This window comes from Sphaerodactylus townsendi, linkage group LG03 (genome assembly GCF_021028975.2).
Source record: "Sphaerodactylus townsendi isolate TG3544 linkage group LG03, MPM_Stown_v2.3, whole genome shotgun sequence".
NCBI lineage: Eukaryota > Metazoa > Chordata > Lepidosauria > Squamata > Sphaerodactylidae > Sphaerodactylus > Sphaerodactylus townsendi.
The window spans coordinates 134,867,119-134,890,491 of record NC_059427.1 but is presented as its reverse complement, the minus strand read 5'-3'; the positions used below and the strand labels follow the sequence as shown (position 1 = coordinate 134,890,491).

Sequence of the window (23,373 nt, the reverse complement as noted above, 5' to 3'; positions counted from 1 at the left end):
TGTGCCCACCATATTGTGTCAGCATTCCAAAGGGATCCTCAAGCTTATAAAGGTTGGGAAACCTGGTCTATGATTATGTTTCATTCCTGTTTAAAGTAATCTGAGCTAAATGCTATCACTGCAGCCCATGGCAGTGAGTCTCATAATATAATTGAGCATTATGAGGATAGGGTATCATTCAATTTAGGATTGTACTGAGAATCTCTTTTTTGTGTGTGTATTGCAGAGCTTCAAGCTCCTCATACTTTGTCCTAAGGGAAAGTGCGGCCTCCCCTCAAGTCATTTGAGTTGTCCTTTCCCAAAGCTCTTCCAGCTGTACAATATTGTTGAAAAGGGGTGGCCAGACTATACACAGTATTCCAGTTCTGGCCACACCATAGAGCCACACAAACATTTCACAGCACCTACTAATCCCTTGCATAGAATTTGCCTTTTTCACCATTGCTGCATGTTGAATTGACATTTTCACTGAGCTATTCATCATGACCCAATGATCTATCTCTTGATCTTTTTCTTTCAGTTCAGATCCCATCAGTATTTATTTGAAGCTGGGATTTTTTCCAACCATTGTCCCTCACTTTGCCCCTGATGACACTGAATCTAATGTATTGCATCGCTGCCCAGTCTAGAGGGATCATATTGGAACTTTTCAGAAAACTTGGACACACACCGTACATTTCCAGTTCCAGATCATTTATAAACAAATCAAATAACATCAGATATAGCACAGACTCCTGAACAAAAATGAATTCCAATGGTGGGCCCACTGGATTGTGCTATCACCATCTCAAGGAAAGCTCCTAAAACATATAATTCAGCAAATGCAAATGGATGGCACCTAGGCTTATGCACAGGGTACCATTGTTCTGTGTCTTTGTTGGGAGTGGATGCCTATATGTTATTCCTGTGGTAAAAGACCTGAACTGGCTGCCTATCGGTTATCTGGCACAACTCAAATGTCCTGTTACTTACTTTCAGGCCTTAAATGGCTTGGGATGTCTAAACAAGTATTTCCTCCTGTATTATCCATTTACCAGTTAAGCATGAATTCTTGTTTGCTCTCACAGAGACTTTTATCCATATAGTTATCTGCTGGCCATAACAATGTTATTTTAACCTCTGCCCCTTTTACGGGGCAAAAGGATATGCTCTGATTAAGAACAAATGCTGCATTAGATTTTGTCATCTGTGGATTAATAGCTGCAGAAGGAATGGCTTTTGAATTGTTCCTATGATGGATATTGCAGAGAGAGGTTGACATGAGACATCCCCTCCCCCTCTCTGGCAGTCTTGAAGCAAGTGCTAGACAAACACTTGTCAGGGATGCTATAGGCTGATCCTGCATTGAGCAGGGGGTTGGAATAGATGGCCTCTATGGCCCCTTCCGACTCTGTGATTCTGTGTCATTAACCCCTGCCTTCTCCAGCAAAATGCCAAACCCACCACATGGCCACAGTGAAGTTCTGCCAGGTGTTCCTAATCTTGGGAGAAGCCAAACATTAGCATTTTACCCTCTCAGTAAGCACAATGGACTTATAGTGTTTTTCTTCCCTTTGAAAATGGTCATTTATATCTCTTTGCTGACCAGATGAAATTCCGGATGTGTACATTGTGGAGCGGCTCTTTTCTAGCAGCCTGGTGGTAGTGGTCAGTCATGCTAAGCCTCGGCAAATGAATGTCTATCACTTCAAGAAAGGGACGGAAATCTGCAACTACAGCTATTCTAGTAATATTCTCTCCATCCGACTCAACCGGCAGGTGAGTGGCCAAGTGCTGTACGTCGTGAACCTTCTTACTTGCACTGGTTAAATGGCAGGCTTGCTATGCTGCCTTCAGAAAAATTAGGCCTTTCACATTACAAGCAGCTACCCAGCCTTTCACATTTAGAACATAAGAGCAACTGCTGTACTGGATCAGACCAATGATCCACCTAGTCCAGAAGCCTGTTCCATGTTGTGGCCAACCAGATGGTCACAGGGGGAGCGCGAAGGCTAAAGTTTTCCCCTTATTGCCCCCTAGGACTGGTTTTCAGGTGGTTGCTATCTCTAAACAATGGAGGTTCCATTTAGTCATTGTGGAGAAAAGTCATCAATTAGCCCAATCCTCTGAATTTGTCCAATTCCCTTTAAAAGCCATCGTTATGTCCTGTGGCTGTGAATTTTGCAAGCTGATTAAACTTCTGAGTGAAACACTACTTACTTTTGTCCGTCTCGGTGTACTGCCTGTCATCTTCATTGGGTGCCAGTGAGTTCTAGTATTATGAGACAGAGGGAACATTTTCTCCTTTTCAACTTTCCTTTGTAATTTGGTATGCCTCTGTGATGTCCAGTCCTTAGTCTTCTTCTCTTTGAGTTCCAAAACCCCTCAAATGCCTTAACTTTTTTTTGTAGAGAACATATGCTAGTCCGTTTGGTCATTTTGACTATGCTGCGCCCTTTCTGTTGCACCAATATTATTTTTGAAATCAGGTGATCCGAACTGTACAATGGCATTAGAATACTGGCTGTTTTGTTTTCAGTCTTTCACCTCTATATAATAATTCTTAACATATAACCTGATTTTTCAATACTGTCACAGACTGAACAGCTAACACCTTAATCAGTCTGGCAACAGTGACCCAAGACATTTTTTAGGTAGTCACTGCCAATTCAGACCCCATGAGTGTGTATTTAAGTTTAAGATTTTTTTGCCCTAGTGCAGTGATGGCGAACCTTTTTGAGACCGAGTGCCCAAATTGCAACCCAAAACACATTTATTTATCGCAAAGTGCCAACACGGCAATTTAACCTGAATATTGAGGTTTTCATTTAGAAAAAACGGTTGGCTCCGAGGCATGCGTTACTCGGGAGTCAGCTTGGTGGTAGTAGTTGGCTTTGCTTTGAAACAACCATGCAACTCTTCGAGCGGGTCAATCACAACCCTAGGAGGGTTTACTCAGAAGCAAGCCCCATTGCCAGCAACCAAGCTTATTCCCAGGTAAAGGATCGTACTTTAGTTCTTTGCATGAAAATCAGTGGGGTTTAACAGCGCTAAACAGGGTTACCTACACTGCTTCCCCAAAACTAGGTCTTAGGTTTAATGCTGATAATCGAGCCCAGTGGCCCAGACTAGCCTAGATGTGGGGAGGGGGGCGATCCCCCCCATGATGAGTTCTGTTTGCACGTGCCCACAGAGAGGGCTCTGAGTGCCACCTCTGGCACCTGTGCCATAGGTTCGCCACCACTGCCCTAGTGCATGTCAGTTTGCAGTTACCAGTGCCGAACCACATTTGCCACATAGTTGGCTGCTCAGCCATTTTGGAAGGATCCAGTCAGAGTTCCTCACAAATTCACTTCTGTTCTCACCGTCCTGAATCTGTTGCTCTCCCTGATTTCAGTTAGTTGTGAACAAAAACCATAGTCCAAATGCACTTCTGTTATTGTTTTTTCTCTCTTTCTCACAATACTAGAACCAGGGGGCATTCATTGAAAATGCTGGGGGGAAGAATTAGGACTAATAAAAGGAAACACTTCTTCACGCAACGTGTGATTGATGTTTGGAATATGCTGCCACAGGAGGTGGTGATGGCCACTAACCTGGATAGCTTTAAAAGGGGCTTGGACAGATTTATGGAGGAGAAGTTGATTTATGGCTACCAATCTTGATCCTCTTTGATCTGAGATTGCAAATGACTTAACAGACTGGGTGCTCGGGAGCAGCAACTGCAGCAGAAGGCCATTGCTTTCACATCCTGCATGTGAGCTCCCAAAGGCACCTGGTGGGCCACTGCGAGTAGCAGAGAGCTGGACTAGATGGACTCTGGTCTGATCCAGCTGGCTTGTTCTTATGTTCTTATTGTGGATTTAAATCTTTTTTGAGGGAAGTACTTCCCAGTAATCAGCAGTGGTCTATCAAATTGTAGTGAAGCTACTCCAACGTATTCCTTGGTGGCATTCTAGGGTCTTTAATTGATGGTATACATTCAGCATCCGAGAGACTGTGCACCTGCTATGCTTGGGTATGGACTACCTTACCTCCGCTACATTCTTGCAGGTCACCCGTATTTAGCTGCATGTCATCCTCTTCATCTCCCCTTTTGTGGAATGTGGTATTATCACTTGATGTAATATCCTAGGAGACCAGGAAGGGATGTCTGCGTGGCAACAATAATCTGTTTAGTTCAGTTCCAGCTTTTCTGGTTAAAAGTACCAAAATTATGACGACTATCAAAGTTAACATGAGAGCAGAGATCTTGGGCAAAGTTTCACTTTTCTCAGTTGGATTCTTCAGTGGAAAAAATTTGAGTTTGCAAATGGAAGAATCCTTGTAAGTTGAGTTGCTGAAGCCTTGTGGTTTAGGAACAATTAATTGCACATGTTGGCAAAACTGTATGTTGGTTTCCAGATGATGAAAGGACTGACAAGTGAAATGTAGAACTCTAAAAACAAGATGGTGAATGTAACCTTAGGACCTGCTGACTGTGTCCTCATCTGTTCACATCTCAGGTCAGGGTAGGGGTGGGCTGCTTCAAAACTGTGCGGCCCGGCTTTTGGACAAAATATGTCACCAAGTTTGCTTCTGTTTGGAAAGACCGAGAGTCCTATTTCAGTGCTTTCAGCTACTCCAGGTCAGATGCTGGATTAGGGCTTCAGATGATGAAGGCAAGTGATGCTGGATTCAGAGTGGCCTGTGCAAAAGAACATAAAGAACTAGGTAGCTGGATCAGACAGAAGGGCTTCCTAGTTCAGCATTCCAACAGCAGTCAGCTATACCTTAAACTTACATACATAGTATACTGATCTTTAAAAATGACACAGTGAAATTGGGCCAGGTGTGCAGGTGAAGGGGGCAATCTCAATGAAATAAACAGGGCTCCTAACTATAGGTTGTCTGAAGCAAACACAAAAGATTAAGGTATATGGAAATAATTCATGAGATAGACAGGGACATCTTGGAGAGGAAGTAGCTGAGAGGTGATAGGACAAAATTCAATAACAGGGATTATTTTTTTCTTTCACAATAGCTACTAGAGATGGTTTTAAAAATTAAACTAATAGCAGATTTGAGTAGGCCAGGCAAGTGCTTCCAGAAACTTATTGTCATAGGAAGCTCTGAGAGCTGTGATATGCAATTGCATTTTGTTTCTTTCAAGTAACATTCTAAGGCAGCAAAAATGTCCAGACAATATTCTTTCATTCTCTATGTATCAGATTAATGAGAAGTCTTTTTTGTTCCCTGACATAAATATGAGGTACTGAAAAATGCCTGTCATGGACTATTTGTTTGGAAGGCACTGCTGAAATGACTTAGTTTTGTTATCTTAGCAATTTAGCACTGGAGATGCTATAGTGAAAAAGACGCAAGATTTTCATTTCCTTAAAGAACCCTTTAGTTCAAGTAGCCTTCAGGTCATTTTCTCTGAAGATAAAATCTCAGACCTGGATTTTCCGATCAGTTGCTTACAATCTGTGTTTAAGCAGCTCTCCAACTTCTGTATGGAATTGAGGCTCCAAATGTTCTGCTGCTTTGCTGGCATGTTCTTCATGAAACAACTTAGCTATTTTCAGTTCTCTGTCTTTTTTTTTTTACTTGCCACATAAACAGCCCCTTCTGAGCTGAGTGACAATTTCGTTGACAGACTGGCCATTGGCAAGTCCATACTCTGTCCCTTTCCTGTTGTGATGCTGAATACATTGGCAACTTGCCTGAGCTAATGTCTTGCTCCTGTTTCTACTGTACAAAGCTGCGTGATCAAAGAAACAGCCTTTGTATTTGCATTGTGAGACTCTTTACCTGTCCGGAGCTGGTGTTACCGGCTGGTCTGGATTTCCCCACCATGCCACCAGTCACTGGGGGAGAAGTGGGGATGATGGCAGCGACAGTGGGCTGGTGACCTTCCCCTCGCTGTGGCAAGCAGAACCTCCAGCAGGGAAGGAAGTGGGCGAGGTGAGACCTGCCCAGATGGGGAACGATGTCCTGGGTGAACACTCAGTGGGGGGAGCCTGATCTTGATGCAGGTGGGCTACAGAAAGGCCTCAGAAAGCCAGGCCACAGCTGAGAGGAGACAACAACAAGAAGAATCATGTGGATTTATATCCCACCTTTCCTGTAAGGAGACTCAAAGGGGCTTAAAAACTCCTTTACCTTCCTTTCCCCACAATAGACACCTTGTGAGATAGGTGGACTTCTAAGAGAACTTTGACTAGCTCAAGATCACCCAGCAGGAATGTAGGAGTGGGAATACAAATCTGGGTCACCAGATAAGACTCCGCTACTTATGTGAAGGAGTGGGAAATCAAACCCGGTTCTCCAGATTAGAGTTCACCTTCTCTTAATCACTATACTGTACTGGCCTCCACCTGAGGCCCGCCCACCAAGAACCAAGGCCAGGCTAAAACCTGAGTGCAGGGCTCAACAGAAGCCAACAGACCAGCTCGTAAAATGGGCCTAAGATCGCCCATACACGGTAGGAGGGATGGCAGACGGACTTGGAGCCAGGCTGGCCCACAGGGCCTTCCACATTACCTTTGGGTTTTTTCCCCTGTGTTTGTTACATCTAGTTTCGTCCCTTCAGTGACCTTAGCATTCAGCAGTCTTGAGTTGCAAGAGGCATGGATGAGAGCCCAACTTCAAAGCCAATCCAGTAAAAGCTCAGGTTAACCATATTTGGTGTCATATTTGCCATTGCTGTCAAGATAAAGTCTTCCATGGTTTTTTATCCCCCCCCACCCCTCCTCACTGGAGCATCCAAAGCATGTGTTTTCAATCTTGCTTTATGCAGCCTAGAACTTTGGTGTCAGTAAGAGGTTCAGAGCAGCCTTTGTAAGTTTGTTGCCTTTTTAGAGAAGACAAAAATCGGAGAATCTGCAGTAACCTGTTTGTGAATGTCTAGGTAAAGCAGGTGGTATTGGTGTGGAGCAACAAGAACACACAGATTCACCAGTTGTCCATCCTCTCAATCCTAGCAGTTTTTCACAGAATTGGGGTCTACATTTTACATATTAGGAGGAACTTTGGTCCGTTGAAGGTTATTACAGTGACACTAGCATCACTGATTGTTCCTAGGACAACTGTTAAACACTATATTTTCAGTATACATCTGGAAATCTAGAAGCTGAAAACCTTATGCACAAATAAGGTTTTGCGCTTTCTGAAATTTTTTTTTTCTTTGTGTGTATCTTCAGTAGAATCCAGGCAGTTAAGTGTGCAACTGTGCCCTACCATTAGGATTTGGTACTCTTTTGCTTCCATACTTTCCCATAGTAAAACTGTATTGGAAGTAAGTGCTTTCTGGTCTGAGCCCCTGCCTTACTGCTGCATGCTCTACAGCAGATCAACATGGCTTACTGAAGCCCGCTTAAGGTCCAGATTGTAAACCAATTGTGCTATGTGCCATTTTCAAATGAAGACTCAAGTGAAAGGACTTCAGAGGCTTTAGGCCTTTCCCCACTCGCTTCCAGCCCCCTATGCCGCGCGCTGCTCTCAGCGCGCGGCATCCCAGGCGCGCGCCCAGGCGTCCCCACGACCCCGCGCTCTGTGCGGGGTCGTCAAAAGGCGCCGTTCAGAAGAGCGCCTGGGATGCTGCGCGCTGAGGGGCGCGAGAGCAGCAGCTTCGGGGCGGCTCGCTGTCGCTGCCCCTCTCAGTGGGGAGTGCCGAGGGACCCCGCGCTACTCTCCTCAAGTAGTGCGGGGCTTAAGGGAAGTGGGGAAAGGGCCTTTGTTTTGCTGCCTTCCCTTCAGAGTGAAACTTCAGGAGGTAGAGTCACCCTTTCCATATGATATCTGAAACTCCTCCCAGACACTCAGCGCTATATCTAGGGTGGGGCAAAGTGGATACCCTGGGGGCACCGGCCAGTGGTGGGATTCAAATGATTTAACAACCAGTTTCGGTGGTGGGATTCAAATACTTTAACAACTGGTTGTTTACGAGCACCATTTTAACAACCAAAGTGGTGCAAACTTGCCGAAGTGGCGCGAACCTGATGAATCCCACCACTGGCACCTGCCATGCCCTGCAGCCTCTGGGAACAGCTGCACCACACACCCAAAACTCTATATGGAGTTTGGTGGGGGGAGGCAAGCGCACAATTGAAGGTTGAACCCGGCCGGTGTTCAATTGAGCTTGCCCCACGCTCTTTGTGGAGTTCAGGTGCTGGGCTCAGTTTGTCCAGGTTGAGCTTTAAACTTCAGGCTTCGTGCTTGCAGTTTAAAGCTCAACCCAGCCTGACTGAGCCCAGCTTTAAATTGAGCACCCATGCTGACTGGCTGTAGCTTTATACTTCTGGCTCTGCCCCCAAGCCGGTGCTGGATCTATGGCTACCAATCTTGATCCTCCTTGATCTAAGATTGCAAATGCCTTAGCAGACCAGGTGCTTGGGAGCAGCAACTGCAGCAGAAGGCCATTGCTTTCACATCCTGCATGTGAGCTCCCAAAGGCACCTGGTGGGCCACTGCGAATAGCAGAGAGCTGGACTAGATGGACTCTGGTCTGATCCAGCTGGCTAGTTCTTATGTTCTTATGGAGTGCTAGAGCCAGCCAGACCCCGGGCTCAGTTTAAGGCTGGCCTCAGCTTGGCTGGGTCGAGCTTTAAAGTGGAGCTTGGGGTGGGGCGTTTTCAGCAGACGCAGCCCTGCAGACAGTCTTCTGAAACTCAGGTATTGATAGGCTTTTGGAATGTGGCGCTTTTCCCATTCTTGCATAACCATTTCGGGTTTTGTTCTTGCAGAGACTGATAGTTTGTCTGGAAGAATCTATTTATATCCACAATATTAAGGACATGAAGCTTTTGAAAACTATCCTGGACACTCCTCTGAACACAAAAGGTAAGATCATCAGAAGGAGAAGTTGAGAGGAAAGGCCCTAGTATAGGAGATCTGAATGCTTACTAGAAGGGTTATATGATAAGAAGGAACCACTCCCCACTTTTGGGGTTTCAGTGTGTCACTGTGATGTTGTGTTAAAGCCCTCAGGATTCACTCTTTTAATGGAAAAAACTTCATCTCACCTTTTTAAAATGTCCAGAGGAAAGGGCTCTCGCAGCTTTCTGCTTCTAGGTGTACATTTTCCTTACCTCAGAATTGGTAAACAGACATGAAACTCATGTAAAGAGATATGTGGGGTAAGAGAGATTAAGGCCAAACTATATTTCAAGGAAATGCTTTTCCTCATGTTGGCCAATTAAGCAGAGAACGCTTACCTCGAGGCTCTTCTCTCCACAACGGTCTTGCAGAGACAGAGTGCCAGAGAAAGCCCCTACTTGTGTTGTTTCTTTGCAGAAGCCACTATGTCGATATACTGATACAAGCATTTAAAGAATCAGGAAGGAGTCAGAAACAGGGAGGAGGGCGAAGAGGAAGCGTGCAAAGCAATATGAGGGAGTGGGACGGTGAGGCTAGGCAGGCTGGCTGTGGGCAGAGGGAAGAGGTCCGGGGCAAAGCTGTGCTCACTCTGGTTGCGAAACAAAATTAAATTCCTGCTGGAAATGGTCTTGCTTGCTACAGGGGAATAGAATGTGAGAGTGCTTGAGGAAATAGGTCCGCACAAGAAATCTTGCAGCAATGCATATTTGCCCCCATCATTCAGCAGATGCCTCATGCAGCAGATGACTGTCGTTTCAATAGAGCAGACTTTTAAAAAGAAATGTTTTCTCTGTCTCACTGTCATTATCATTTCGAGTTAAGATGCCCTTAGCCAGCTGAATGAGAGAGACTTCCTGATACCCTTATCTGACCCAAATATTCTGGCAGTCTAAGTCCATTCTGACAATGGAAACCCTAGCGTGGGTATTTGGCATGAGCTGTCTTATCTATACCATGAAGTACAGTGCCTGTTCTGACTCACCAGCTTCAGCTCAGTCACTTCAGTGTTCTTTTTAGCCACTTTAAAATATGATTTGAGCAGAATTGTTGCCATTGAGAAAGCTTGCCTTTTCGATTGATTTAAGTATAATGCTGGCTGTGCAAAACAAAACCCTTATGTGGCTTTTCATGTGCCAGTTTGTGATGTAGGTGGTGCTGGAACATTAATGCAGCATGTACGGATGAAGCTGTCTGGTGTAATGAGCTGCCAGCAAGTGCTTGCTGTGCCTGCATGCCCCCGGTGTTTCTGGCATAGTGTCAGCCTGCAAATGCTGTTTAGTCAGCTGAGAGAAGCTCTATTTTGCTGTGTCACTGTGCTCAACCTTAGCCAAGCCATTTCAGGACGGAGTTGCATAAGTGCGGAGGTGGTGATAGCACTGTCTTGTCTTCCTCCTTGCTGCTGTTTACTTCCAGCAAGCAGCTCTTTGCAACTTGACTCAATATTTGCCATATCCAGGGAGACAGCATGGTATAAGTGACTAGTGCTAGGCTAGGATCTTGGATCAAAAACCCCACGGCCTCATAAATTTGCTACGGGGCCTTGGGCCATTCATATTCTCTCAGCCTACCTCACAGGTTTGTTGCTGTGATGATCACATGGTGAAGGAGGTGCGAGTAACTTTGGGACCCTGTTAGGGAGAAAAATGGCATATAAATGTCTAAACAAATAAATACACAGCGCATTCTAAGAACGGAAAGCTTTTGCACAGACTTCTTTTTTCTTAAAGAATGGCGGGTTGAGGCCATAGTATCAGTTATTGTCAAGCTGGAAGAAATTCCTCTTTCTCAAATTGATAATGGACCAGTGAGAGGGAGGCTGACATTAATGAGGGTGCCACTGGTTTTTATTTTTAATAGCATCACAGAAAGAGCAGACTCTAGCTTGATCAGAATGAACATCATGTCCTTCTGGTCCCCAGCTTGAAAAGTAACTATTCAGACCTTCTTAATGAGCAGGACTTCTGGCAAGTTGCCACTGATATTGAACCCAATAAAGCCTGTCTTTTCCAAGCACTTCCTGCCTCTTGCCTCGGGTTGCAAATCATGTGCAGCAGCTAATTGCCTGCTTTGGTCCTTTCAAAGCCACTTCTGGTCTCCAGAATGACCTACTTCAGGCTCTTGACAGATGGCCTCTTGGCGTGGCTTAAGCTCATTTAAAGCTTTGGATGTGATTAAATGATATTTTGAAATCCTCCACCACAGTTCCCAAAGACACTAACATCCATTGGGTATGGTTTCCTTGTACCTTGAATGAATTCCAGTCTTGGTTCAGAATTGATAGCAGAATGGAACCATGCTTACTAAACAGGCTTCAACATGATGATCCTGGAGTTTTTATTTTTTAAATCAGAGGGTTGATTATTTGCAGGCCAATCTTATTTATACGTATTTAGAGTTAGAACCGATCGTTTTTTATGGGGATAATTGTGCAGCTTTGCATCCTGATCCTATGTTTGTTTGCTCAGATGAAAATCTGTTGAGTTTAGGGCCCAACTGCATATGCCGCTAGCATACTCATGTTCATCGTTCCTGGTTTTGCTTCCAGTCACATGTAATTGAGAGAGTGGTTGTGTGAGATGTAAAATGCCCAAGGGGCAACACAGCAGAAGACATGGGACTTTTCATTTCAACATGCCCACCTAGGTGTTTTTGGTTTGTTTTTTAAACAGCCTGAATTAGGTAATATCATATTTCCCCGAAAATAAGACAGGGTCTTCTATTAATGTTTGCACCAAAAGATGCATTAGAGCTTATTTTTGTGGTAGGGCTTATTTTAGGGGAAATACGGTACTTTCACAATTCATTAAGGCGGGCTCTCGGCAGCCCTGTTGCTTCCCAGTCTCCTGTGATGCAAGCTGCATCCTCATTGGCAGGGGGCACCCTGCTGGATCACACCATCCTGATCTGTAACTACCAGTAGTGCTTATTTTTGGGGTAGGGCTTATTTTTGGGGAAACATGGTATAGTCTATGCAGTTTCCTTCTTCTCAGTCATGTCACTCCTGTTTTTTCATATCAAAAATGGGCACTGGCCTGATTGAAGTCCTTCAGGATGAGTGAATCACAATGTTTTGTGTGGGTGTGTGTGGGTGGTAAGACTCAGTTTTTGTTTCTCTCACACACATACACTCTGCTGTTGCAACGTCTGTTTCTCTGCTTACCTTAAAAACAAAAATATGCTGCGTAGAAGTATCCAGAATACAGCCAAGGCCATATTTTTGGGTAATGTTTGAAAGCCTTAACCCGAGTATGCCATGTAGAAACTTCAGAGAAGATTTCAAGAATGGCAGGATCCAATATAAATTACTAAAGTGATAATGAAGTGAAGTGACCCTTGTTTCAAATCCACCATTGGCCACAAAATTTGCTAGGTGACCTTTCATAGCAACCTTTCAAGATGTGGAAGGGGCTGGAAACTTGTGGCATATCTCCACTGGCGCTTCCTCTGGTGCAAAAGAGCCAATTGAGCACTGGAGGCCAACTAAGGTCGGCTCCGCCCCTGGATCACACCCAGCCACGCCAGTGCAGCATTTTGTGCTGGTGGTCCTGGGTGACATAGGATCAGGTGCTGCGGAGCTGCATGACACCCAGCCACCCAGGTAAGCTGCCCTTCTGCTGGCATATTTGCCCCTTGCACCAGTGGAATGCAAACTCATTCTGGTGCATCGGTGCGCTGGCTCTAGAGGGGGAATTGTGCTCCTCTCCCTCCCAGGTTGGGCTGCCCATCATCCCATGCTGCTTTTAAGCTGGTCCAAAGATAGTATTTTCCCTATTTGCATCTCCCATGTTTTGAGGCCAGCAATACAAAAACAGCTGACTGTGCTTTGAAAATATTATATGCTTGGCCCAGTGCCAGACAGAAGAGCTGTTTAGTGACAGTGTACATTCTGTACATGTTCAAGATGATTAGAGCCCCTCACCTGTGACAGGATTGTTGTGACATCTATAAGCATTAACAGATTTACCCTTGTAAGGGATGTTTGCCACTAAACCAACAGCTAAGCTGTATAAAAAGAATAGTCATTACTTTGGTGCTAAGCCAAACAGTTTTTAAATGCTCTTAACAGGATGCCTGTAATTCATTTTTCTCTAATCTGTTTTAGTTAATCGAAGTAAAGCCCTCTGCAGAGATGTCTTATAGGTTAGACCCTTAATTCTCACCTGGATTTGTCTTTTTATGCATTAGTGCATAATTAGTATTTCATTCAGCCTTTAGTGCATTAGTGAACAAGCCACAGCAACAAAACAATTTCATCACAGTAAGACTAACAAATTCCCACTTCATTTTCAAATAAGAAATTAAAGGACGAAAGGTCTCAAAATAAAATCACAATAGTATACTTTACAGTCCAATGGCCAAAGACTCACAGTGGAACAATTATTGTGCAGGTCAGCTGTGTTTCTATAGAGTTAGTAGCAGAGGTGGGATCCAGCAGGTTCTCACCAGTTCCCGAGAGTGGCTCTTCTCTTTTCTAAGTCCTTAAACCTCATATTAAAAAATCTTGCAACGTTATCACAGACTATAACTTGTTTAGCCTCCTCTTGGAATGATAAACGAGTTTTAAAGGGAAACCACCCCCTTCAAAGAGATATGTCTTTAGTACTTCAAAAGACCCAAATAGCAATCCTGATAGGAAAACACAGACATAATTACAATAAATGGTCAAATTTATGGCAAATAAAAGACTCTATTAGCAGTCTGCTGCATATTCCTAAGCAAGCCGTGCCAGTTTTGGAATACAATTTTCTCCCTGACTGCAAACACTATCGTCGTTTAGTAGTAAAGTTCACAACCCAGGAGATACCAACTCTATTGCTGCAGAAATCAGGTATCTTCAGCCGAAAATATGATCTTTGTTTTACTAGAGTTTTTAAGGACACTCATAGGAATGTAATTGATTTGAAGGCGGCAAGTACTAATGTCAACCTGCTCAAACAAGAAACAAACGTCTGCGCAAAAGAAATTCAGAAATTAATCATAAATTGGAAGCAGATGGAGGAAGGAGTAATAGAATTTTTAGAGTCACCAAGTATAAAACTTAGGATTGAAGAACCAGTAACAACTCATGGAAACATAAAGTCTAACAGGCTAACAGATCAAAATGTCCAACATCATATGGGAAATGATGGGAGAAATATGGGAAATGATGGGAGAAAGGCAATTAAAGAGAGTTTGATTATTAAACATACTCAAGACACCCTGGCAAGTGCTATGGACTGTAGGCATACTCCAACCGATGAGGACTGTAGGCACACTCTGATCAATGAGGAAACTAACCTGATATCATTGGAAACACACCAAGTACAGGAGGTTGAGATGGACTGGCGTATAACAAAGGTATTAGAGGGCTCAATGCCCCGATTGACCCCCGGCAAATCTTGGGCCAAAGAATTGGAAGAAGTGGTCCTCGTTTCATCTATAGCTCCTGCTAAAAATTCCAATGTTTCAGAAGTACCAAACGATGACAACGACCATCTCTCTTTAAGAAATGATTTATTAGAGGATTCTGATTCTTTCATGATGAATGATCATACAAAAGTGGTTAAAAGACCTGAAGAGTTCACTATAAAACCATCTAAACCCATGGATCTACAAGGCAACCAACGGACTATTACGTGCAATGTAGACTTTATTCCTGTTGCCAGCATTCCATCCATTATCCTTCATTCGGCTGACAATGCCAACAAATCCTTGCGAGAAGAACAGCCATCTATCACCCTAGAACCTGCTCCCCAATGTTCAGATTTAGACTTGGTTGGAAACAATACTAAAGACCTTATCTGTGGAACTACTAGGGAAGCAGCAAATGGATGCGTGAAAAATCTTGAAATGAATATTGAAACAATGCCGGTAGAGGGCTGACATAATCCCCCCACCCGTGCAAAGATGATTTCTTGGAACATTGCTGGGTGGGATAAGAAGTTGAACATTGCCAGTTTTAAAGATTACTTGAAAGGATTTGCAGTTATTTTAATTCAGGAGTCTTGGTGTTCACAGATTATTCATTTTCCAGGATACAAGGCCTTTTGCCTTCCAGCCACAAGGGACAAAAACTTTGGCCGCTTTTCAGGAGGCTTACTTACCCTGATCTCCCAATCTGTTAAATCTAAAGCTCTTAATAGCTGTCCCCCATTAGCTCAGGCAACTTGGGTTAAATTGGGCCTCCATCCTTATGTGATAGTGAATATATATCTACCTTCCTACCAATATAAAACAACCTTGGACAAAAACTGGGGTAGATTGATTGACTATTTACAGAATCTTGAAAGAAACTTCCCAGATACTAATATAATTATTGCAGGGGATGCAAATGCAAGAGTGGGCATCAATTTTCCCCAACAGTTATTAATGGAAGGATTCGATCAAGAACTTATCCAAACGTTACTTACTCCCCATCTGAGAAACCTGAGGGATAAGATTACAAACCTAGCGGGTCTCCATCTAGCAAAAATGGCCCTTGTAACAAATAAAATATGGTTAAATGGACTAAACAAATTTAAAAATGCCACGGACTTTACATTTGTCTCTAAACAAGGGTGCAGTGTAATTGATTATTTTTTGATGCCCAGGTTTACTCCAGCATATTGAGGATTTTGAAGTTGGGAATTATTTCTTAAGTGACCATCTCCCTATTATCCTTACTCTTAACTATTCTCCCTTGCAGGAGATAGAGATTTGAATACAAGCCAAAGATTGCATAGGAAAATAACTTGGTCAAGTATTATTAATCATGAAATGACAATTTTTCTGCACTCCCCTACAATACAAGCAAATAAACAGATGATTATGAATGCTAAATCACCCTCTGAGGGGGGTAAACTTATATAACCAAATACAACAGGAAATTACTAATCATTTTGCACATTTATCAGTAGTAGTAACATCTCCTCAAAACAGACCAAGAACCTGGTTTGATAAAGAATCTATAGAAATAAATAAACAAATAAGGCTACTTTATAACCTATTCCGTCAGAATAGGGACCCCAGGTTATACAATCATTTAACATCCTTGAAAAACAATCTAAATAACTTGATAAAGATAAAATCACAACAAAATCTAGAGTATGAATGGGAACGTCTATTTCGGGCCTTGAATTCCAAAGACCCTAAACAATTTTGGAGATGTGTTAATAAATCCCTCTTGTTGAAACAGGCCCCTCAATATTGTATCTCTCCGGAAACATGGTTTGCCTACTTTAACCAAGTATTTAATGATAGCAGCATACCAACGAGTGCAGACATCAATCTAGAAAACATCCCACAGTGGCCGCCTGTATCTCCTCAAGAGATAAATTTTCTAATAAAAGATCTGAAATATGGCAAATCTCCAGGCCCTGATTTAATTACTTCTGAATTGATTAAATCCAACATAAGCTGGTGGTCACAACTCCTGTCTTCTGTTTTTACCCAGGTAAATTCAACAGGAAAAATACCAAAAACATGGCTCGAAGCGATAATAGTTCAATCTATAAACAAGGTGACTATCAGGACCCTGTTAACTATCGCCCCATCAGCCTGCTGTCTGTAGTGGGCAAATTATATGCCAGGTTTCTCCACCTTAAACTAAACAGGTGGATTCAAGAGCAAGAAGGTCATAGGACACACGAACAAATAGGTTTTCCAAAGGAAAATCTACTTATGACCACGCAATAGTCCCTGGCCCACCTTGCCCAAAAACAGTTAAAACAACGATCAGGCAAGCTTCTATGTTGCTTTTTTTAGACTTTAAAAAAAGCCTTTGATTCACTATCTAGAGACTTGTTATGGAAGAAAATGGAGGATTTGAACATCGACCCCAGACTGCTTTTAATCAGGCAATTACACACTAACACCTCTTGCGGGTAAAATGCACTCAGGAGGGGCATTGATAATAATATCTTAAGCAACAAAGGGGTGAAACAGGGGTGTATAATTGCTCCGACCTTGTTTAACATATACTTAAAGGGACTTACCACTGGCACTTGGGGGTATTGGTGGACACAGCACCAAACTGGGAAATCACGCATTTACGGCTTCTTTATGCAGATGATACTATTATAATGTCATACACTAGGAGTAAGGCCTGTTACGTTCAATGAACAGATGCTACAGTTACTGCAAATTAAACAAGCTGGAACTTAACTTTGATAAATCAAAAGTTATGGTGTTTGCTAGATCATGGAAAAACAACCCTGGAAAGTAGCGACAAAAGAAATTGAACAAGTCAAGAAATACAAATACTTAGGTATTTTGTTCACTTATAATCTTTCTTGGACAGCCCATGTCAAAAGCGGCATCAGTAAAAGCTACTCAACTGTAAGCGCTTTAGTGAATTTCTTTTACACCAAAGGACACCAATACATTCCAGCAGTAATCAAGGCATTCAATGCAAAGTAGTTCCATAGCTTCTCTATGGCTTTCCAGTCCTTTTCTTAGCCCAAAACACCAGTCTAAACACTCTACACTCTAAATTTCTGCATAGGATTATGGGTTTCCCCAATTGCGTGTCTTATGCAGCCTTACGCATTGAACTAGGCCTATGTTCCTTAACTACCTTGGCTTGGATTAGGTCAACTATATACTGGTTAAAAATCCACCATCATTCCAAGCCAGGCAGTTTCACATGCTTACTGCTCTCTGAACTTAACACTTCAAACTGGCATGATAAAATAGTTGATAAGATTACAGAAATTGGCATATCTATGGATGAAATATCAATGTTATCTTATTTAGAGGCAAAAAAATTGTTAAAAGAAAAATTCCTTGAATGGGATTATCAAAGATCTTTAATAGCAGCAAATTCAACTTGCTCACCTCTAAATCAATCACTAGTTGAAGCAAAGGGTTGTATGTCTCATTATTTACTTTATATGATTAATTTTAGATTGAGACGTGCATTCTCTTTAGCAAGATTCAATATTTTGCCATCTGCTCTACTCGAAATTGATTCCAAAAAATACCAAAGACCGAAAGATTATGCCCTTGCAACAGCATACAAGTAGAAACACTAGAGCATATCATGTTTCACTGTCCAAATAGGGAATGCTTAAGGTATAAGTATCGACCATTGTTTACATCTTTTAATGTAGATATGACAGATGATCAAAGGATAAAGTATTTCCTGGATGGATCAAATCAGGATTTTTCTGAATTAGTTGCCAAGTTTCTGTTGGATATAATTGGCACATCTGCTAAGGGAGATTTAAATGATGGTTATTTGAGTTGTAACTATGTTATTCTGGTTGTAAAACGTTTCTGGTTACAAATTGTTTTACTGTATGATGCCAATAAAGGCTTTGTGTGTGAGTGGGTTACTAATTATTTGTGTGCGCCGAGAGGGGGTTACTAATTGGGTCCACTTTTCCGTTAGAAATTCCATTAGGTCCAAAAATCATAAAGTCCTGTTGTTTCCTATATGGCTGGTTAGCGAAGGTAGAAAACTGAATAATTCTCCCTGTTGGGCTGTTTTAGAAACATGTTTTAGAAATATGGTAAAGTTCCTTGTTTAAGGAAAGTATCCTTCTTTTGATTTCTAGAAACAAAATTCAGTATTTGAAAGTATTAAGTATTTGACAGGCAGTAAATTAGAGGAGAAGTAGTTGTTTCTGTTGGCAGTAGACGATAGGACTTGCTATAATGAGTTTAAATTATGGACTGAAAGATACCAACTGGAAATTAGGAACTTTTTTTTTACAGTAAGAGTTTTTTACAGTAACAGAGAAATTATTAATGCCCCTCCCCCAGAATGCCCGGCCACGTCCCCGTCGTGTCCCGCCCAGCCCCATTGGCGCTACGCCACTGTTTGAATCCCACCACCATGGGAACCGGTTACTAAAATTTTTGGATCCCAGTATGTGGGCATACTGGATGCAACGAGAGGGCAAGAGTGCTTCTCAGAATGTGGGGGTACTGTATGGAAGAAAAAGGCTATCTACCCTGAAAGCTCTGATGGTGCATGTACAGTTAGAGGTTTCTGTGGGATGAGTGAGGGCATCTGAGCCCTGTGCATGGATCCCAGGAGTGGGCGCACAGGCAGTGGTGGAAAGACATAAGTGGAGCGAAGTGCAACCAGAGCCTTTTTTGCTTGCATGGGCTACAGTTCCTGGTGCTGACAAAGCAAAAATCTTTCTCAGTCTTCTCCCCACCAATCCCCACCAGCTGACTTATGTTGAGGCCAAGTAGAAAATTGACTGGAGGTCTGCCAGCTCAGGAACTTTAGCCTGTCAGAGACAGTATGTCAGTTGAAAATAATTTCCAGTTTTCTGGGTGGACGAAGAGAAGGAAAAAGAAACCTGTGAAAAGTGAGAGTGCACATGACTTTTCTGAACATTAACTGGATGGTAATTGAAAGGGACGGGGCTGGGAACACAGGGGGGAAATATAAAGCTATTTGTAGAAAGAAAATGAAGACTGGAAATTTAGGCCCCAAATTAGAACATCCAAATAATGGAACATGGTTGGGAGTGTCCAAGTTTGAAAACAAGTTACCTGTTCACAACTGCTAGAGACTTCATGACAGAAAAGATGCCCAAAGAATAAACGAGATGGCAAATTTATATTAGTTTTCAAATTAAGGTTAGAAAAAATGTTAAAATGGAAAAAAATCTAAAAGTTCAAAAATGAATATTAATAAAAGCTGGTGGGGGAAGGAATTTCATTGGCTATTAATACAAAAGAAACTGTTAACAATTCTCTCTCTCTCTCAAAAGTGTGATATACAGCTATTAATTCCAGATAATTTTAAATAAGTATTTTATTGTTAAAAATAATGTTCTTTGTAAAACTCCGAGTAGTTTTAACAAAATTGTTTTCATACCATGATTAAAAAATGAAATAAATAGTAAGTTTTAAATATACTGGCCACACTTGAATCACATTCTGTGACTTTTTAAATTTGACCCCAGTTGTCTACTATATTTTTCTTGCTGTACTGTATTATCTCTTTAGCGTTCTGGATTGGGCTGACTACCCCAAATATTTCTTTTGGGCTGAACGTAGGTTTCGGAATTGCTGTGGCATAGTTAGGGGAAAGAGGTAGCCACAGGGATTCTTGTAGTAAGCGCATCAAAACGCAAACGCCTGAGATCAAAATAACTCCATCTATCGGATCCAGATTGCTGACTTGGACAGTTTTTGGATTATGCAGGAAAGGAGATTTTAAAGCTTCAACCTTCAGCCAGTTTAGCTCTTTGAAACCAGCCCTCCCTTCCACACTGCTGTTAGTATTTTAAAGAAGAGGTGTGTTTTTTCCCCCGAAGGGCATGAGGTTAAAATGCTAATAGCAGATGGGCCTTGGTTTGAAACAGTGAATCGTCCATTTCCTGCTTGGTCCCAATTCAAAATGAGTCTGTAAAAGCCTGCAACTTGTGTTTTATGAACCTGTTGTTTGAACTCTGAAGTGGCAGCTTTCTATATGAATTGTCCTGCACTTGGATTCTATGCTTTTGAGATATTTTGTAAGAGACATATGGAGTGTTTTCTTTGTAATTCTGAGGGATCAATTTCATGTGATTGTTTGGCACAAAAACAAGGCAGCTCTGCAGTGATTGTTCTGTCTTGCTGGGCAGCAGCCATCTTGTTCTATGCCTTTGAAAAGTCAACTCTTACTTTCTTTCCCAGGCTTTTCACAGCTTGGTTCCTGCTTGCCCTCCCAGATTAAATCCTTGCCTGCAGACTTCACCTGGTGGCTAACTATTTAGCTTTAGGATCTCACACCTACCGCGTTGCCCCCAAAATAAGACCTACCCCCAAAATAAGCCCTATCATGATTTTTCGGGCTTTTTGGAGGAGGCTTGAAATATAAGCCCTACTCCAAAAATAAGCACTACTGGTAGTTACAGATCAGGGTGGTGTGATCCAGCAGGGTGCTCCCTGCCAATGAGGATGCAGCTCGCATCACACGAGATGGGGAAGGGCTGCCGAGAGCCCGCCTTAATGAATTGTGAAAGTACCGTGTTTCTCCTAAAATGAGCCCTACCCTGAAAATAAGCCCTAATGCATCTGTTGGTGCAAACATTAATATAAGACCCTGTCTTATTTTTGGGGAAACAAGGTAGAAAATGCTTTCCAAGCATACAGGTTTATTTCATGCTTTCCTACTCAGTGTGAGCGTAAGGTTTTCCTCTTCAGGATATTTTTTGGCACACTAGTTGTGTTTATCTGACTTGCATGCTACATAGGCCAGTTCCTGTATAAAGCCATACATGCATTTCTTTCTGAGTTTGCACGTCTGCAGAGTTTTGGAAGCATGACATTTGCAAGAATGCAAGTTTCATATCTCAGATGTGCTGTGTGGTCATTTCAGCATTGGAATAGTTTCCTATGATCTAAGTCTTACAGGCTAATTGAGACATCCATGGGTGCCAAGATGATACTAAATCCCCTGGTGGAAGCCTGAGACTTGGATAGGGGAAGAAAGAGCGATGTGTTCTCTTGCTGAGGTCTGTTTCAAAGTACAAATGTGATGTGAACACCAGGGAGACCTGAATGTCTCACTGGGGTCAGATATAATGTTCTGGATAACACAGCAGCTAATTTAGGAAGTAATTATTAAGAAAGAAGTGATTTCTCAAAAACTGAAGTTGGGAAGTACCTGATCAGACTTAGCATATTTAAATATATTTGGTAGCCCCTAAACGTGTACACAGGCAGCCCGGCAGAGGGAGAACAGGAGCGTGCACGCTGTCCGCCTGCAGCGGCGTTGATTTTGAACTTAGGATCCATCCTTGTGCTCAGGAATGTTTGAAAAGCAGGGCTTCCAATCATGAGAATGGATTCTAAGTTCAGTTCTCTCACTTTCACTGGACTGAAGGTATACGAGTGGTCTCCAGCCAGCTTGTCTGCTGGTGAAAAAGGGAGGAAGTGTTCCCTTTTGACCACCTCCAAGGCTGCTCTGGGGATCATGAGATCAGCATTGAAAAAAGCCATGTGGGACAGGAGCTGCAGTAAGGCTGAGAAGTGGGCAAGATTTAGTGAAAAAGCTGGCTGGACCTGCCCCTATTTTTCCAGTTCCAGCCTGCGCTCAAAGGTGGTGATTGAGCCTCTTTTAGGGGGAAAAAGGGGTTGTAATCTGTATTGTACTGTCTGGAGCATCATGTTAACACCCTAGTCTTCGGGGCTAAATGGGCATGTTCCTGACAGTGTGATTAGGATTACCCCCCACCCCTCTTTAGAGGATGAGTTCCCCTTGACCAACTGAGGAACTAGCAGAAATTCAGGTGGTTGGGAAAGCCTTCTCTGTTAAATTCCTGCCTGCCTTGCAGCTATGAGCGCACACAGCCTCCATCAAGAAACACAGTGGCGGCTCTAAAGATCTGTAACTGTGCGTGTAAAGTATATATTTTTACTCTATTTTACTTTGTTTATCACCCACTTTTCTCATTGCTTTTTGGTAATTTTTGAGAACCTTGGTAATGTGCTTAGGGGAGCCCTCTGTTTCAGGGGTTCTATAACCCTGTATAAAGGACTCTTCACAATAGAGATATTGTTTATTTGGGATACACTTCTTTCCGTCAACTTGTTTAGATGTCATATAACATTCTCCATATATCTCATCTTCTCCAAATACATATCCTTGGTAGCTTCAGTGCTCCACTGGGTTTGGATGTAATGAAGGCATTGTGCACAGATCTGGCAGTTGCACATCATCTTTGACAAACTCTGTTAGCAATACCCTGTCTCTGTTCAGAAAGCTGTGGCTTCCAAGCTAGGATGGTACTGCAGCACTCGCCACATGGCTGGCATGATTACCAAGCAAAAAGCCTTTTAAAAGGCTACTGTGTAGTTTTTGGTTGTCAGTTTCTATCTGTCAAGTTACAGAGACAATCACAGATCAATTCCTAATAAAATGCAAAAGCTCTCCCCGTACCACATAGCCAAATGAGCTCATTATGTGCTCCTATGCATTTTGCTTTGCACATTGTGCATCAGACCATGAATCCTGGCTTGCCAGCAATTTCAGGAGGCGTCTCTCTTGCAGTCTTCAAAACAGAACAGTCTAATTGTTTTGAAAGCAGACATTACGACGTAAGGGGGGGATTTGCATGATTCGAAAAGAGTAAGGTCAAATTCTCTGAGAGAATGAAAACACCAGATGGAGCTTTACCATCACTCACCTTTAGATGTCACCAGAGTCAGAGAAATTTCTTTCTGCAAATCACCTAGCCTGAGGCTGATAGGAAGTGCTAGGTTGAACTTCTTTCCCAACAGATACAGTTTTTCAGCCACTTAAAGCTATGTCTGATAATGTCTTTCTTCTCTTTTACTAGGTTTATGTGCCCTTTCGATCAACCATTCCAATTCCTACTTGGCGTATCCTGGTAGTACCACTGCTGGCGAGATTGTATTGTATGATGGAAACAATTTGGTAGGTATGAAAGTAACTTGCCAGCCCTTAGATAATTTTCTTTCAACAGTTAGTTCGTTTTGGCAAGCCTTCAGCATATTTTGACTCCCGCTCTAATTGAGAGGGGAGCTAAAACGATGAAGCCGTAGACGTACGTCTACGGCCACCATTTCTGTGGTACTTTTTACTAGGTGGGTGTTAGTGTACTGCAG

General features: G+C 42.6%; 1 protein-coding gene across 1 annotated transcript in view; it reads left to right on the top strand.

The window, feature by feature from the left end:
* WIPI1 (WD repeat domain, phosphoinositide interacting 1) overlaps positions 1 to 23,373 on the top strand; it is a 44,681-nt gene that overhangs the window by 5,792 nt on the left and 15,516 nt on the right. The window contains exons 2-4 of the mRNA XM_048489727.1: positions 1,589 to 1,758; positions 8,706 to 8,802; positions 23,085 to 23,182. Coding sequence (XP_048345684.1) covers positions 1,672 to 1,758; positions 8,706 to 8,802; positions 23,085 to 23,182 — 282 coding nt within the window. The 5' untranslated portion in view covers positions 1,589 to 1,671. The remainder of the gene's footprint in view (positions 1 to 1,588; positions 1,759 to 8,705; positions 8,803 to 23,084; positions 23,183 to 23,373) is intronic.